Source organism: Porites lutea, chromosome 1 (genome assembly GCF_958299795.1).
Source record: "Porites lutea chromosome 1, jaPorLute2.1, whole genome shotgun sequence".
Lineage (NCBI taxonomy): Eukaryota > Metazoa > Cnidaria > Anthozoa > Scleractinia > Poritidae > Porites > Porites lutea.
The window spans coordinates 28,820,530-28,838,317 of NC_133201.1; the positions used below are offsets into that span (position 1 = coordinate 28,820,530).

General features: G+C 38.7%; 1 protein-coding gene across 1 annotated transcript; it reads left to right on the top strand.

Moving 5' to 3' along the window:
- Positions 1–2,640: 2,640 nt before the first annotated feature.
- Positions 2,641–16,631, top strand: LOC140927466 (uncharacterized). Its single transcript, XM_073377129.1, has 5 exons — positions 2,641–2,666; positions 2,964–3,154; positions 10,282–10,407; positions 13,244–14,824; positions 16,031–16,631. The coding sequence occupies exons 1-5, from the start codon at positions 2,641–2,643 to the stop codon at positions 16,423–16,425; spliced, it is 2,319 nt and encodes a 772-aa protein (XP_073233230.1). The 3' UTR covers positions 16,426–16,631.
- The last annotated feature ends 1,157 nt before the right edge of the window (positions 16,632–17,788 follow it).

Consider the following 17,788-nt stretch of genomic DNA (forward strand, 5'->3'; position numbering starts at 1 on the left):
CTGAGAAGGAAGATGTGACGGCGGATATCCATATTGGATATGTGGGAAGGAGCAACAATATATTATACCAGTTGATTAAAACGGACCAAGACGTTGACTAGGTTCATAGAAGTAGATTTTATCATAACCATGATGAGCGGGTCATATATATTAATGTCTCACCTTTTTACGTGTAAAATCGCGGCCTGTAAGGCAACGTCTTATTGAAGACAGAATTAACTCTCGGCCACAAATGCTTTCAAGTTAGTTTACAGTTTCTCTTAAGCATGCCCCTGGACAGGGCATTTTTTAATACACCCCATCAATAAAAATGCTTCGTCACTTGCTACAGATGCCATAGCATTTGGCCTACCAATTTGGTGACGCCGTATAACTCGCGGATCGGCTGCTTCGCGGGATGTTTTCCTCATTCCCAAAATCAGCTATATAATTCGCCATTGCAAGTTTGTATCGCAGGGGGGGGCATGTATTTTTCTAAAAAAAAAAAAAAAATGAAAACAACATTTCAAATTGGAACAAAAACCCCGACGACGAAAAAATTTATCGTTGAACCGAGTTTTTCACAAGTTGGACAATAACAAGTGAAAAATACACACGGGCGCACGTGCAAGAAAACAAAAGTATATATCTATCTATATATCTCTCTGTATGAAAACCTTTTTGAAAACGGGTGTATATATATATATATATTATTCAGTTAGATGTTCACCGGCGAAGCCAAGACAGTGCTCTACTTGCAGTGAAGGAGCGGGATAGACCAGTAGGTGAACTACTCAAATCCTGAGTGCATGGGTGTTTAATACAAGCCTGTTTCATAGGCCACCGAAAAGGTGACCCACTCTTCAGTTAAACTCCATTATTACAGAGTGATCGCGTGATAAAAGCGGTTACATATAACGTTTGAAATTTAAATTTTTAAGAAATTTTAGAATGAAAAGCGCGCGCTTGCTCTCAATCGCCTACAACTCTTACACGAAACCTAAGTCGCACGAAAGCTCGCGCTACAATCTCTGGCTTTCACATGTCCGATTGTACCTTAGAATGAACTTGCGTCGATGTCTGCATGTAGAGACAAGTTCGTTGCGCTTGTTCAGTGTTGCCATGTGAGGCCTACAGATTAAAAAGAACTTCTCTGTTGTACATAGATTGCAACGTTTTGTGAGGTTGGTGTAAGATTTTGCTTTGGCGAGTATTTTCCACGTGATGTTGAATTCCTTATTTGCCGCCTTTAGTTGCCACAGGTGCTTGCTGAGCTCAGTCTCATTCCATTCGCATTCTCCGTTTAGCGGGAAGTCTTCTTTTTTCCTACAGCTACACGTCTTCTCTTCGTTTTTCTGTGGCTGCGCTGTTTCTGCTATCTTCAGGGTAGCTTTGTTGTGGCCATCTATTATTTGCTTGACGTTGGGTATGCAGCTGTAGCTGAGCTTTATGGTGTTCCTGTTGAAAATTTTCCTCAGTTTGTGGCCCGCTGGGAAAGATCTTTCAATGAGGCTGATGAACGCTCGTCCGATGTTGGTTTTGACGCTTTTGTTATATGGTGGATTAAACCATATAACATTTCTTTGTCGTTTACGTTTCTGTGATGGCGGTTGCTGTGGTGGTTTGTTAAATTCTAGTTTAAAAGCATAGCCACTCTTTCGTAATGCTTCCTGGTAAGGAGCCGATGCTTCATTAAAAACCTCGTGGTCGGAAGAAACGCTGGATAGCCGCCGGTTAATTGCTGCGGGTATGTTTCTGAGGATGTTGGGTGGGTGGTTCGATTGACTGTGAACGTAAAGCGGGGTGGTGGATGGCTTGGAGTATGGTTTGAATTTTCCGGTGTTTAAATCCAGTGTTACATCTAGAAAGTTAACAACTTTCTTGTTTGCATCAACTGTGATTTTCAGGTTGTTGTTCGCAAATATCTGGCATATTTGTTTTTTTGCTTTCTCTATCTGCCTTGGTGTTTGATTGAGTACAGCAAGCCCGTCGTCTCTGTAAAGGCCGATTTCGATGCCAGGGATCTGCTTTAGCTGCGACAGGAGATAACAGCCCACCAGTTCACAAGTCTCCGCTCCGTCGTAGCTTCCCATGGTTACGTCAAGATTTGATGCTGAATTTCTCTTTTCCCATGGTTGGCCTTTGCTGAATAGCAGAGAGTGCTTGGAATTGATGACTGCTTGTCGTTCGTCGGCTGAGATGTTCACGTGTTCAGAGGCGAAGTCAAGGGCGCGTTTTAGGAGGGCTTCGGTAATTGAGGGGTAAAATTCTACGACGTCAAAGCATATAAATGCCGAGCCGCCTTTATTAGCCAGCTGCTTGAACCATTGAAGCACGGAGGATGTGTTCTTCCACTGGTTGACTTTTGTGATGTCGACGAGTTTCCGATTTATTTCTTCCAGGATTTGTTTGCTTATACGCCCTATCTCCGGTTTTGAAGGATTAATCAGTCTACAAGTAGGCTTATTTTCAAAATTTTCTTTGTGGTCCTTTAGCGTTATAAACGCTTCTTTCATTGCCATAGATTCTACCTGGTCGTCTATGTTAAGTTTTTTTGTAATGGTCCTGGCTTCCTCGTCGATTTTCGTGAGCTGCTTAATGTCGGCTTTCCTATAGGTTTTTGTTACGTTGGCCTTATATTCTGGGACGTCCAATTTATATATGCGAATATTCTGGTCCATTTTGAGGTATGTTTTCAAAAATTCGGCTAGATATATATATAGATATATTGCTTGTAATTTAAAAACCTGAAAATTCCACAGATTGCCGGCTAAGTTTAGCAACTCTTTAAACTTGTGAACTCAATCTAGATATATCTTCTTTCTTTTTTTTCATATAATTATGAGAATATGTCCAACTAAATATCTAATTAAAAGTGCAGTTACTAAAAACTGTCTTTTGAACGACATTAACGTCAATTTCTTACATTATATATATATATATATTTTTTTTTTTTACTGAAACATCTGTATCTTTTAATTTAGAGGCTTGGGTCAAGATAGCTCCACTCCCCTTAACCTTGGGAGTTATTCATCCAGCGACTACGCAGAAATACTCGATGCATTTAAGCGAGCTGGTTTTGCGAATGCAACTGTTGGTGTCACAGAATTGCTACCATGTCCACTTGGTACTTTTGTAAATGAAAGTCGTCTAGAATGCGTCGAATGTCCTGCAGGTAAAATGGTCCCTACACACTTCGACCAATCTAATTTCTCATTTTTCCAACAAAAACGGAAAAAGGAACTAGTACTTATCCTTATCATATTTACATATTTTAAAGTACAGAAAAAAAATGGAAAAAAGGAAACGGTCAGGGAAATCGATCATTTTTTCATTTTCTAATTTTGAAGTCCGCTTAAAAAATTCAAAAAATACTGTAAACAGCTAAAAGCGATATATTGCTATTTTTTATTTTTTCGGTATAGTTAGAAAAGTGAGAAAATTGAAATAATCTCCGATTCCTAACTCGATTTTCTATCTTTCCGTTTTTCCCAAAAAATAGAAAAACTGAAAAATGAAAGAAAGATATTCATTCGCACCGTTCTTTGTCTTTTTTTCCATTTTGTTCAAAAAATGAAAAAAAAAAAAAAATAGAACAATCGCATACCTATCGCCCGATTTTCCATAATTCCATTTTAATAAGAAAAATGAAAAAATGGCAAGTATTGAATCAGTGGTCTGTTCCTGCAATTCTACATTTGACAAAAAACGTGGATTTCGAAAGTGAGAAATGCCTAAAAGTCAAGGTCTTTTTGTATGTTTTGCACTCAAAACTAAGAAGGATGCCTTTTTTAACTTTCACTTGCCGTTGTGAAAATCTGAGAAAAGTGCCCCCTTTTCTCATAAAAAGCGGGATCTTTTCAGGAGTTTTCTTCGGTATAAAGTGAACCAATTTTCTTGAGTAATAGTTACATCTCACCATAGCTAATCGCAAAAAAGCTGGAAAGAGAAATGTCGCGAGTTTTTTCAGCTTTATGCCCTTTTCTTGAAAAACGAAAAAAGTTGACAGTTGTTTATTTGCAGGCCTTTATTTCATTTTGCCTCTTATGTAGAGCAGTTTAGGACTACTTTTTTAAAATGTTTTTCGTGTCTACCTCTTTAGAGGGTTTCAATTTTGAGCCACAGATCCATGAACCTGGTAGTGTTGGGCACTTTCTTGTTACTCGCGCAAATGTAAGGTAGTGGTCGTTTTTTTCATTCACTATCTTATGCTCGATTGTGAGAAATTTTTTTCAGAATTCGCACTGTAAGTATCATTCACTGCTCTTGGCATTTCCTAGTTTTTCGACATAAATTTCCAGCAATTCCAAACTGTACACAAACAATACCCTTTGTTGGTTCATCCCGCGTTTATGATAAGGCTGTAATAAACCAATTATTCCGAAATAATTTTCCCAATATTCTGTTTGAAGTAGTGCAGAATTCTGTCAAAGTGCTTAATATCACTGAAAACAAGGGAAGCTTCGAGGAGGCATGTAATCGGTTGTATTTTTTGTTTTAGATGTACATGGGCTTCCATCTCAGGGGGGGGGGATCAGCAAAGGGGCTATATTAGCAGTTATGAGTATCTGCCTAGTACCTAATTGTTCCGAATAGAGGTTGTTGGCATTGGTTTTTATACAAACACCGTAATTTGAAGATTTATCACGATCCAAGTGTCTCTTTTGATTGCGTTTGAGACGGCGATAATATTAACTGCTGAGCTTGAGGTTAATCATCGTTTTGGTATATACACTGCAGTGATTTCAACAGAATCAGAAACGAAACCATTAAAAAACTATCAAAATGATTAACGGTGAATTCATGCGTGAACATGTAGCCGTAAACAGTAGTGGCGAAAAAGTTGGATCTTTACAGCATTTTCAAACATGCCAAATAAGTTTCAACTTTTTTGTAAGTTTCGGCATAATTTTTTTTGTTTGAATTAAAATTTTAAGCGCGAAAATTACGTGTTTTGATTATATTTTCCTACAAAACAAAAACTGATAACGCATACAAATCTCTATGACAACACTTCTCGACTAGTAAGCGTAACAAAGTTTTTGTATCATTTTTCAGAAAAAAAAACAGCTGAATCGCTACTGAGACAGTATTACGGCTTTAAATTGGCGGCATTGGCAGAAAATATATACCCAGCTAGCCGTTAATTTATAGCCGTAACGCCCTCTCAAAATTTAGTTTATAGTATTTGCCAACAAAACCGTGATATTGTCTATACTCCTAGCAAGTGATAAATTGCCCCTCTTTCAAATCAACGGGCAACCCCGTTTCCAGGGTTCTCTCCTACCCGTCCGACGGAGCGAGAGAGAGAGAGAGAGAGACCCTGGAAAACGCTGGTCACGTGGCTCCAGAAGAAAATTATTTTTGAGGGTGGAGTCCTTTGTCTCACGCGACGTTCACGCAGTGATCGCAACAGCAAGATAGATTTGCTAACCCTACTACAACTATAACTGAAACTAAAGGAAATTTCTGCCTAAACAAAACTATCAGATAAATAAGTGAATTATCAGAGAAGGAATCAATTATTATACACAAGCGAGTTAATTTTTTGAAGGTAAAATCCCTGTATGTTGAACTTCTATATTAAAGTTTCAATGCTTGTCTGACAGCGGCTGGTAATCGGGCCAAATAAACCTACACCGTTTGAGGTCTTAGCGGTTCGGCGTGACAAAACCCCAGGACAAAACATGGCAGTTACATTGAGAGCAACAAATTTAGTTAATCAGGGGCACCCAACGAAGATATTGTTCAAAACCACTTAACATAGCATTGTTGAACGTATTTTAAAAACTTTTCATCTGTTCGGATTTCCTAGCTGAAAGTCTAGTGATCCGAAAATTATAGGGATCAAAACTTACCTTTTCGAAAAATTTCAGCCAGGAAAAGGCTCCCGAAAATTCTAGGTGGCCTTTTTTAGGGTAAATATCCGTTTAAAATGGGTAATTATACCATTTTGTAGATGTTCGAAAACTAGGAGAGGCAGGCAAGCAAGAAATTTTACAACAAATAGCTACAAATGTACCGAAAATTCTAGTTCTCAAATCGTCTTCCGAACAGATATTTTCTCGAAAATTGCCTTTGGGTGCCCCTGGTTAATACATTTACGATCAAAGTAATATTTTAGATCTAGTGACTTCACGGAAAGCTATAGCCTAAAATGTCTGGATTTTCCACCCCCTAACCTTTGTCATGATGCGGCAAAAGAAACGTGGTAAAAGATCAAAGATAGAAATAGTTATATACCAACGCGACATGTAAGACAACAGGAAATAGTATAAACAGAGACAAAACAGACAACATAACCTTCCAAGCCAAAGGCTTTGTTGTTTATGGTCAATATGAAAACTTTATGTAAAAACACATGTGGCTCAGTGATTTCCAAAAACCCTCTAAAGCATACCAGAAAATTAATAAGGAACAATAAACGGTTGGCAGTTGTGCAAGCCATATCATATGGTATTTTTTAACAAAGAAGCTTACGGCTATCCTGATAATTATAAACGACGACAAAAACTGCAAAAACACAGAGCCTTAGCTAAAAATGTTTTCTTTTAAGATTCTCTTTACCTGTTTCCATTTGAACGATAGCTTACAATCAGCCTGACTGTCCGAGCCGCGTATTCTCTCTCTTCCTGTTGCTTCGAGGCAGTTCGAGGTCGCGGGTGAGGACAGCAACGCTTGATACATTTTTTCGGCGCCTTGCATAATAGTAGTCTTGAAAACACATACAGATACAGTACATTTGTTTTCTAAAGTGGCCTCCACGACATATAAACGGCAATTCAAGTCTAGTGCGTTTCGATACGATTACTACTACCAGGATACCTAAATTATTTACGGTGAATCCTCCGCGATTTCCGTTGCATGTGCCAAATGAAAGCATCGCTGATAAACATCCGATTAACATGCAGATATTCTGCAGGAAGTTACGCATTCGCTGTCAAAGGACTTTGTGCATTATTTTCCGCGTTCAAGATCAGGTCAGGTACACAGTTTGATGGCTGCACTGACCTGTCTAAACTCTGTAGAGACAAATCTCACACTTACCTGCCCCTCCCCCAAATCGTTTGTTTGTAATCTCCCAGATCTTGGGCGACACGTGACCAGCGTTTTCCAGGGTCTCTCTCTCTCTCTCTCTCGCTGTTTTCTGTAAAACAAAAATAAAGAGAGGAAAAGGGTTATAAATAATAAACAGATATGACCTCGAACTCATAAATCTTAGTAGCTGATAGAACGCGTGACAGTCAAGAACCCGTAAAGTATCTGTAACACATACGTGATGAGTATTTATTGGTTTACTGGAAGAACTGACATAAAGCAATTATTTCTTAGAAAATGTCGTCAGTTAAGAATTGCTTTACTTTAAAAGAAAAAGCGTTTTCTCAAATAGGAAAAACGCCTCGAAGACCTTTGGATTTTTCAACTCTTTCTCTCTCAGTAGTACAAACAGTAATATCTTTTTAATTGTAGTATGCATCAACGGCATAAATAATTGTTTGACGTCTTGTATGAGGAAGTTAGTTGGTTCTCATTCAAACATGCTCTTGTGCTAGATGTGTTCTATGCCGCGAGTCTAACCTTTAATCGGATGCGAATTCCAGGATTCCTGCACCCTCTTGAGTCCGATCTCAGCTACATTCATGGTAATGAAAGAAAGGCAAAGTTTTACAGCAGCGTCATTTAGGTTTATCATCAGATTGGTCTCCATCCTCACAATAACATCTTTTATCGGGTAAATGACTCTCTGATTGACTTCTGGCCACTTGTGTTCTGCTGGCAAATTCTGATAATGGAAACGGAATAAGGGGTATAGCAGTGTTAATGAGTCTCAACAAAATCCTTATGATGTCGTTGCAGTATCGCGTTTATAGTACACTTAACCCCGATGGACGCCTCCTTTCTACTTAGTTGCCTAGACTGTGTCTGGATATACGGTTTGCAACTCAGGTTTCCCCTTTCGTTTCTCAATAGATTCTGCAAAAAAAGCATCAGGTAAGCCTTAGCGCCATGGTCAACTCTTATCATATCAAAAATGCCCTCACAGAGGAGCATCTCCCTGCAGAGATCAACATAGAGCAAGCGTTTCTAAAGTACATTACATTGTTGTACTGCAAAAGATAGATCAGCTGAAACAAAAATCAAAAAAAAATTTCACAAGGTTAAAACGGTATACAAAGAGATGATAACATTTACAACAAAAAGGTGTTTAAAATATTATAAAAATTCCAACAGCTTAGGTTAAAAAATAAAATAAATAAATAAATAGATAAAACTTACATTTAAGCTGCATATTGTTTTGGTCTGGCAAATACCGACAAGCTTGTGACTTGAACGTTCGTTAGCCCACAATAAGTTGCTCCCTTCTTAGCAGAGAATTTAAACGTAGACTAGTCCATGCAAGCAGATTTGAATTTCTCTTGTACCTCTTAAGAGGCAGAGAATGGCTGCGCGGGAGACTGGGTTTTACCAACCTACAAAGGGAAAGTGATCCCTGATTGACTGCATGACTGCATTGTTTTTTAGGCGTGGATTCTTGACCTGCAACCATCGCTAAGTGCATACAACGTAGATCCATACATCACTAGTTTTTAATTCTGGTCGCAATGTAGCTTGTTTCCATAGTAAAGTGCATTATAGGGAACCGGATTTCTTCAACGCACGGTGTCCTCCCCCCGTCTCGCATGATCCGCTGGATTGACACGTCTCAACGACTTAGATATAGCTACCTGTTTTCCGATTAGGTGTAATCCCTTGCTGCGAACACAGCCCCTCATCATTTTTCGTCCATAAGTTGTTGCAACCTGATATTAGAGACGAATTTGTCTCAAATAATGTAATATATAACTACAATACAGAAATAAATAGAATGCTGAGAGTCTTACCTCGCTCACACACTGTTGAATGACAGCATCTATCTCCTCTTCGTTCAGAAAAGCCTCCTGAACTTCGGGAAACCCTTTGCTTAAATAAATTACTGATCTCCTTGTATGTTTAATTTTTGTTCGCTTTTATCTGACTGCTTATCACGTTAATATTACTTTCAAAATACGCCATAATGGTCGGTGCCAAATTCAAACTGAAAGTCACATTACCAATTGACAAACGGCGGGAAAAAAGGGCGCGTCAAGCTCTGCGAATCACCGCTGAGTTCCACCTTGACAGCTGCCAGCCAAAAAGCCCAAACAAAGAAAAGGGAAAAAGACGACTTTTTTCGGGTTTGAAAAAAAGGGAAAAAACTCAAGAAATTTCTCTTGCTAGCTTTTTGCGATTAGTGAAATATATATATTACTCAGGAAAGTTGGTTCACTTTATATTGAAGGAAAATCCTAAAAATATCCGGCTTTTTATAAGAAAAGGGGGAACTTTTCTTAGGTTTTTAAAACGGTGAGTGAAAGTTAAAAAAGGGCAACCTTTTTTTTTTAGTTTTGGGTGTTAAATACACATAAAGACCTTGATTTTTAGGCATTTTTCACTTTCGTAATCCGCGTTTTTAGTCAAAAGTAGAACTGCCGGAACCGACCACTGATTCCTTTTAGCCGTTTACAGTTTTTGTGGTATTTTTGAATTGAGCGTCAAATTAGGAAAATGAAAAAAATGATCGATTTTCATGACCATTTTCTATTTTTCTATTTTTGTTTTTGTACTCTAAAATGTGTAAACGCGATAAGGATAAGTAAATTTCCTTTTTCCTTTTTTGTTAGAAAAATGAAAAATTAAATTGGCCGAAGAGAGCACGGACCCATCACGTTTTTGTCAAAAGGCAAACGCGAATTTGTACCACGTGATCAAGTTTCTCCTTCACTTGTCGTTTACCGTTCATTAGTTCTACACATAAACTAGCAGTTTGAAGCAATTTTTTATCCATAAGAATGTTCTTGTGCTGTTTTTATCGGCTTATTTTATAATTTGAGAAATTCTCAACTTAAATCTGACTTTCGCCGCTTGCTGTGTACGTGATGCTAAAGCTCTCGTTTATCTCGATTCATAAAAACGCACAAACCGGAACTCTGCCAGTATCCAGCCAGCCACATCTATTGGATTCGTAAATTATTATAATACGACCAAATCATGCAATAGTAAAGTCCGTCCTAAGAAACTAATCATATTACGGGAATTACAGGTTATTTTTAGGTCAGGAAATTGAAAAAGGAACGTCGGACCAAAAGCCAAGGATTTTGTAACCCTGCAATTTTACCCCGAACTACTTTTTTGCTGGCTCTGGAGATCTATTTTAGTCATATTTTTTTTTATAAAGATGGAATATCAAAAAAACACTCTCACTCTGACTACTCTTTCTTATAGGAGGCTTCTATTCGGATACTATAGCGTTTGTCGATGACAGCTGTCTCAGATGTCCAAATGGAACTTTTGTCCCAGACACTAAGGCACCTGGCAAAAGCGCCCGTGAGTGCATTGCTTGTCCACAAGGTAGGCATTTTTTATAGTAAAATCCAGTCAAACACAGACCAAACAGATTATATTCATAATGGCAGGGATATCAAATTCAGATCTGCAGTCTTGCATGCTCAATGGTCAGTGAATTTCGCGATGCAGATTCTCAGCATTCGATCAGATTAAGAGAAATCGTCTCCGATGGTTTTTGAATAAAATTCTTTATCGAACTCAACAAGAAAAAAAAATAATTTTAACCATCTTTTGGTGATTTTAATGCTCATTGGATGCTAGTAAGAATGGTAAGAATCACCACAAGATTTCAAAATGTCAATCATTATATGGCTACAATAGTACCAGCGTTCTGATTGGCTGCTAAGCTGGCAAAATTTTCTTGTAACGACCGGGAATTATTCGCAAGGTGTCCACGGCATATACGATCTGTGTTTAACCTGATGGTGGATGGACATCCATGTTATGATCAATTGACAGCTGTCTAAAAGGGTATCTGCTGACCAGTGTCACATGATTGTATCGCGGACTCAAGTGTACAACTCATTGAGATGGCGTGCTCTTTTAAGTTATCCAATGGCCAGTTATTAGTTTTAATTGTTCGCAGGCTGAATTACTTCCGGTATCTTAAATATACCTGGATTTTTGAAAACCGGGTTAGCAAAAAAATCAACTCATTATACTACTTGGCCTTTTAACACTATAAAACTTCATTCAAAGGCCGATTAAAAGCCCTTATCTAACTTCGGACAGTAAGTTACTAGTTACTTGCAGCATTTCAACGAGTCCAAATTTAAAATGACGCAAATTTTAGAACATTTATTCAGTAATCTGACTCCGTGAGGTTTCACACTGGTGTCATTTCAGTCTAGAAATTTTAAAGTTGACTGAACTGCAGCGAAAAGGTGCCTGGTTAAGGCTTACATAACAACTTACATAGTTGGAATAGACAACAAACTGAATAAAACATACTACACAAATCATCACCTTCGTATCTGCAAAAACCGGCCTTTTGGTTCAAAGCCATTAGAGCCCGCTAAAACTAGACCTAGATCCAAATTTCCTGAGTCGAGAGTTGCTTATCCCAGGTACAATCAGCTAACACCGAAGAAACGTTTTTATGGCTGGCACAGAATATTTTAAGCGAAACGGCTCAGCCACACTACGATATACCTGTGAACACCATGCGGAAATCACACAATCACACACTTTCGGGCACTGATAAGACTATCCACAACCACACATAACATAACAACAACAACAACAACAACAACACTTTATTCACATTTCCATTACAGGCCAAATATCATCGAATAACTCTGAAAAACTCAGCCTTATTGCAGATTTACACCTCTGGACTTTTCTCTTACACTCATCTTATTCACGATCCCGGATGTAGAGTCATACGGTCGGCAGTCCAGCGTAGAGTCTGACTTCACACCGGAAAAAACTAAGTCTTTGCCTAGTTCACCGGCAATTTTGCTCTCGCCTAATTCATTTGAATCCTAAGAGCCTGTTCCCGAGGCCAAAGACTTAGTGGTCACTTTAGAAAAGCGAACAATATCATACCTTTCTCTCTCAGCCCGGATCAGGGTGATTGATCCGTTTAGCCAAATGAAACGAGAACACAATACTGTATTGGACAACGCAGACTCTTCGAATCGTAATAACTTTGTCCCATTTCAGAGCTTTACATGATGCTCTCCGGAAAATTTTTCTCAAGGTGACCATTAACGAAATGTAAACCACTAAAAGGCACCGAAGCTAGCTGGTCACTTGTCTTGAAAAGAGAATTGTGGGTATGATGAAAAAAAAAAGAAAAAAAAAAAAAAACAGAGGGAAGGAGTGAACGGGGGTAGAAATTCGCGAAATTCTGTCTACAGCCACACCCACACAAAGCCCTAACCACAAAACGAAGAAAAAAACGACATATGCAAACAACTCACGGTAAACAAGCCATTAGACAGGGGAAGTTGAAAGATATCACAAAATGTTTGCTAAACCGGTTTTCATAACCCCAGGTAAATATTTATAACGATAAAAAGGCCACAAATAACTTATTAACCTCGTCCGTTCGGTCATTACAGCGATTTCCCTGTAATGCCCTGTAATGACTTCGCTCTCGGTTAATAAGTTCTGTGTAATGAATTCATTACTAGGGTCTTTGGTGGAACATTTGACCTGGTTTGATTAGTTGTTATTTAGTAGATGAATGTAAAAAGTGTACAGAAACTGCCTTATCCCTGCTACCCTGTTCAAAGTATCTGATGACGTTATAGAAGTTGAGATAAAACTGGTCAGAAAATAAAGGTGGAGAGAAACAATATTCTCTGCTTTGGCAATGACCCTTATGTTTTGATTACATCAGACGAGCAAATTTCACCACCAAGCATAGTTTCTAAGAAAAATTCTTCGCATTTTCACTGAATGAGCGTGAGTATTCTTTTCAACTCTACTCTCATAGGAATTCACCAGATCACTTATGCAAAATTCTGCCACCTCAAAATTTCAAAACGAGGCTTGGTGGCGAAATTTTGTCGTCTGACGTAAACACGCATAAAGACAATTGTCGAGTAAGATAGAAATGCTTGATATCGTTTTGAATCGAGAATTTATTTACACATATCCTTAGGGCTTTGCTTCTAGTTTTATTTTTGTCTGTTCGCCACTGCTGTCAATTATAGTATGTCCTTATAATTCAAGGCGGTGAAAGCTCTGTTGGGTTTCAACCCATTGGACAATGAAGCCTACAATTACCTAAAGAGCTTTCAAGTTTATTTATGTTTTAAACGCAAAAAACCCAATTATTTTCCTGAGAAAAATACAATTAATTCGGCCAACCGAATTTTGCTTTTTGTAGGCACAGATACGTCCACGTTTGCTGGGTTTAGAGCTTGCAGTTGTTTGAAAGGATTTCATCGTACCCATCTTTTTGAAGGCTGCAAACAATGCAAAGAAGAAGGACTACAATGTGTGGATGACCATGTTGAGCTGAAGAAGGGTTACTGGTGGAAATGGGAGAATTTGACCCACAAACAATTTTATGAATCATTTGCACGTAATCTCTTGGATTCAAGGAACTCTTCTTCAACTAATGCTTCCCTCATCGAGTTCCCATACACTGTTCCTACGCCGCACAAATGCCCACAACAAGAGGCTTGCTATGGCGGTTTCAATTCTTCTTGTGCTGACGGCTATCAAGGACCGCTGTGTGAGATTTGTAGTGACGGCTACTACAAACAGTTTCAAACGTGCAAAAAGTGTCCAACGAAGAAATGGATGATCGGACAACTGTCGATCGTGGTGACAGCTATTCTGGTCATTATTTTAGTCATACTGTGGTCAAGTAAAAGGAAGCAAAAGAAGGAGAAGAAAGGAAGATCCACAGTGGATATGATACTTGGAAGGCTAAAAATTGTAATTGGCTTTTACCAAGTCACTGATGGACTGTTAGAGACATTTTCGTACATTAAATGGCCAGATTCTCTTTCTGTCATTGGAAAATATTCGGAGATGGTACAGCTTAATGTATTTCAGATTGCCCCTCTTCACTGCATCTTTCCTGAACTAAAGTTCAATGCTTTTAACAGCCTGTTTGCAATCCTTGCAACGAATGCCACAGCCGTCATCGTTGCGATTCTCATTTATTGTTTACGAAAGCTTCTACTCGAACGGAGTGCTTCCTCCAAAGAAGAAAAGTTAAGGAGATCTTCTCAAATGAAAGAGCTAATCTTGAGAAACCTGTTTTTCTTCCTGTACGTGACATATCTCAGTACCTGCTCCAATACAGCTAGCGTGCTTCCCCCAACTTGCCGTCTGCTTTGTTCAGACGAAAAGAAAACCCACTGTCAAAAGTTTCTTAAGACTGACTACAGTATCGACTGTGAAAGTACAGACTACAGTCGATCAGTCATCATTGCCTACATCGCGGTTGGTTACATACTACTTCTTCCCACAGCATCACTTGTAGCTCTCTGGAAAGCGCGATTGACCGTTACAAGTAAGAATGAAATGAAAGACGAGCAACAAAATCCTCATATCGAAGTTAAAAGCAGTGAAGTCAACACAGGCCTGCGATTCCTTTTCGAAAACTACCATCCGCGCTCGTGGTACTGGGAACTGGTAGACACAGTACGGAAGGTGGTCCTCACGTCAGGCCTCATCCTGGTTGGTGGTGAAAGCAGGGCATATGTCGGACTGGCTTGCGTCATGTCAGGACTCTACGGAATATTTTTTGCCTATGTCAGCCCTATAGTGGATCCTTTCGAGAACAGACTAATGCTGATATCTCTGGCTGTGACCTTTGTAAACTTGGGAATAGGAGCTGTGAGTAAAATTAACAGTGAGAACATTCCTGCCTCAATCGATCCTTATGTGGATAACATCATGTTCAAGGTTCTGGTGTTTGGAGCAAATTCTCTAGTAGTCGGTCTTCTCGTAGGTAAGTTATGTGAACTACTTCGGTTATTAATTTACCCTTCAATGGAATCATATTCATCCCCGGGTATTGTTATTTATAACATTCATCCCCGGGTATTGTTATCTATAACATTATAATTAGGTATGGGGAATAAACCTTACCCGGGACAAGCCCAAGACACGCTGAATTGAATATAGGTACTCTGGAACCCGACTTACTTGCTGGGGTGGGCAGGTGAGTCACCAATCACCGTTCGAGTATAACAAAGTGAAGTGAACGGGACAAAATGTACCAGTATTTCCTATTTTATATACTCATTGCCTATCATTAATTAATCCTCCGGGATATTTACAGTTCGAATGAAACGTGAATAGGAAAACTAAGGGCCTTTTTACATGGAGGTGGGAGAGCCATGATGGGTGAGGTAACATGTGGCGGGTCACCCCACCTATCATGTAAACGTGTTCAAAATAAAATGAGAGATTTTATTATGAGGCGGGTTACCTCACCTACCTGGGGTCCCCCACCCCCGTGTAAACAGGCCCTAAGCAACCACCACGACGAAAAAAAAATGTCAATAACGTTGCCTACATTTGACAAATTGAGGGGGTCCGAACGGACGCGATAAAGTTTGAAAGGACATAAATTATTTTTCTTGGCAACGTCGTCACTGCCGTCGTCGTCGACTAGTCGTCGTTGCTTAAGCTCCCCAATCACAAGTAGGGCGATGCCAGCTCCGTGCTTGCTGTTGGTTTTCGGCCAAATTTAGTTGACGGTGTAAATCGGTTAAGCTTCAATTGCCATTCTAACTGTAATTTTATTACTGTAATGCCTTAATTGAGGTAGCAATAGTACTTATGTCCAGGTTTGCAAGCAGCTGCAAAATTTAAGATTTTTCGCGTCCTTGCAAAAGATTGCAAAAATTGCTCGGTCCACAATTAATCGCGTTGGTCGTAACCCACAGTGAGTGACCTTCATAAATAGTTATAATTATCAAAGTTAGTAAGTCCATATGTATATGCAAGTACCGTTACCATTCACTCAGTAAGTGATCTATAAGACTTGAACTTAAGGCAAAAATATTCATAGAGAAGAGTAAAGACAATGCAATGGAGGACTCCGCCTTATAAAACGCAAGTCAACGCTTATGTTTTAAGAAGAGAGGTGACTTCAGAAAGTCCTATAGTGAATATTTGTAACTATGACTATTGTTTCTTAAATTTGTAGTTCAGTATATTGTATACATCTATCGCTTTATAAAAGAATGGCTCAAGAGTCCCAAATGGTCTTTCTCTTGCTGTCTGGCCTTGCTGCTGCCTCTGAATGACCTGCAAGGAGAAGTACGTGGATTTGCTGGAAGGAATGTTTTTAAGAACCAACTGCAAACAGGAAAAATGAACATGCCGTCCATTTCATCCTCTTTCCAAGATACTGGTGCTATTAACTTTAGTTTGGAAAAAGATCAGCCCGATCTGACTGATGAAAGGAATTCTGATCATGAGGAAATACCTGGAAACAAGAGCAAAACACAAACCAAGACTCGAGTAAGCGGGAAAGAATCCATCTTTACCAAAATTTCAGTTCATAAAGTTCGAAAAATGGCATACGATACGTCTTTTTAAAGGCCTCATTTGATTAAGCCATTTTTCGCACTATTTATGTCAAAGACTAAACGCATAGTTTGGTGAAAAGTTTTCATGTGAGAGGACTGAAAAGGCGGATTCATCGTGTCTTCATGTTTACATTTTAGCTCATTAGCATCAAGTTAACAAATAGAAGATAAAAGAAGATATAGCCGTATATATTAATTAGGTTCAAAAATTAAAAGAGTTGGTAAATTTATAGAGTTTGTGTAAGTTTCAACTCTTTGCAAATAGTAACGAAGAAAATAGCGGCAAAATTACTTGATACTCTTTGAAAAAAAATTTTTTTTAAGAGAATTTCTCTGAAATCATCTTGTATATCGGGTCAAATTTTTCGGAGATAACTGAAACTGTTATGGTCTTTCAATATTCAGAAATTTCTCGCTATTATTTTCATCACATAATGATGAGCCTATGCTAATGAGGCAAAAAATGTAAACAAGGATTCGCCTATTCAGTAGAACCCCGGTAATTTGAACTCTGAGAAGAGGACCTAAAAACAGTTAACCTGACATCAGGTTCTATTTTCGTTTCTCTTTGTTTAATTACATTCCGGCGGTAAGGCGAAACCAATTTTAGCGGGACTACGGAGGAGGGAATGTATGAGAACTGCTAAAATTGGGCCTAATCTCCCGAGGTTAAAAACAGTTCGAGTTAGCGCGGGTTCGAGTTATCGGGGTCGATTGTATCTTCAATTTCGCATGGTAATAGTGATAGTTTATTGATATTTCAGCACTTTAGTATATAGCAGAGGGCACATTTAACTTATCTCATCAGAAACGATTATGCATTTTTACGATAATACCGGAAAATGACTGTCAAATACATGATGTGTTCGTTGCCTATCTTAAGAAGCAGTAAAAAACAAGTCGCTGTAGTGTTAGTTTTAGGGGTTGTTCCTCAGTTTACAAGACAAGGAAAAGCCAATAGGATGACATTCATGGTGAGTTCCATGAACCAGAGTTCGAGTTATCGAAGTAAATTCGGATCAAGGGAAACGAAATTTAGTTCGATTTAGCGGGGAATTCGAGTTAGACTGACTGAAAAGTAGGATTAATTCCAAAAGAAATGGGACTTAGTTCGAGTTATCCAATTTCGAGTTAAACCGGGGTCCTAATGTAGATTCAAAGCCGCTTTGCTAGTGTTTTTGTCATGTTTTAGATGGCTTTCAGGCTATCATGAATTCCATCAGCTCTTTATCAGTGCTGTTTCGGTCTGTAGACACAGTACATTTTCCAAGAATTTCATTTTTCATTTGAATCTTCATTCATCATAAAATGTGTTTACTATTTTACCATGCATGCTCTTAGGACAAAGGTCCCTTGAGCAAACAAACATAACA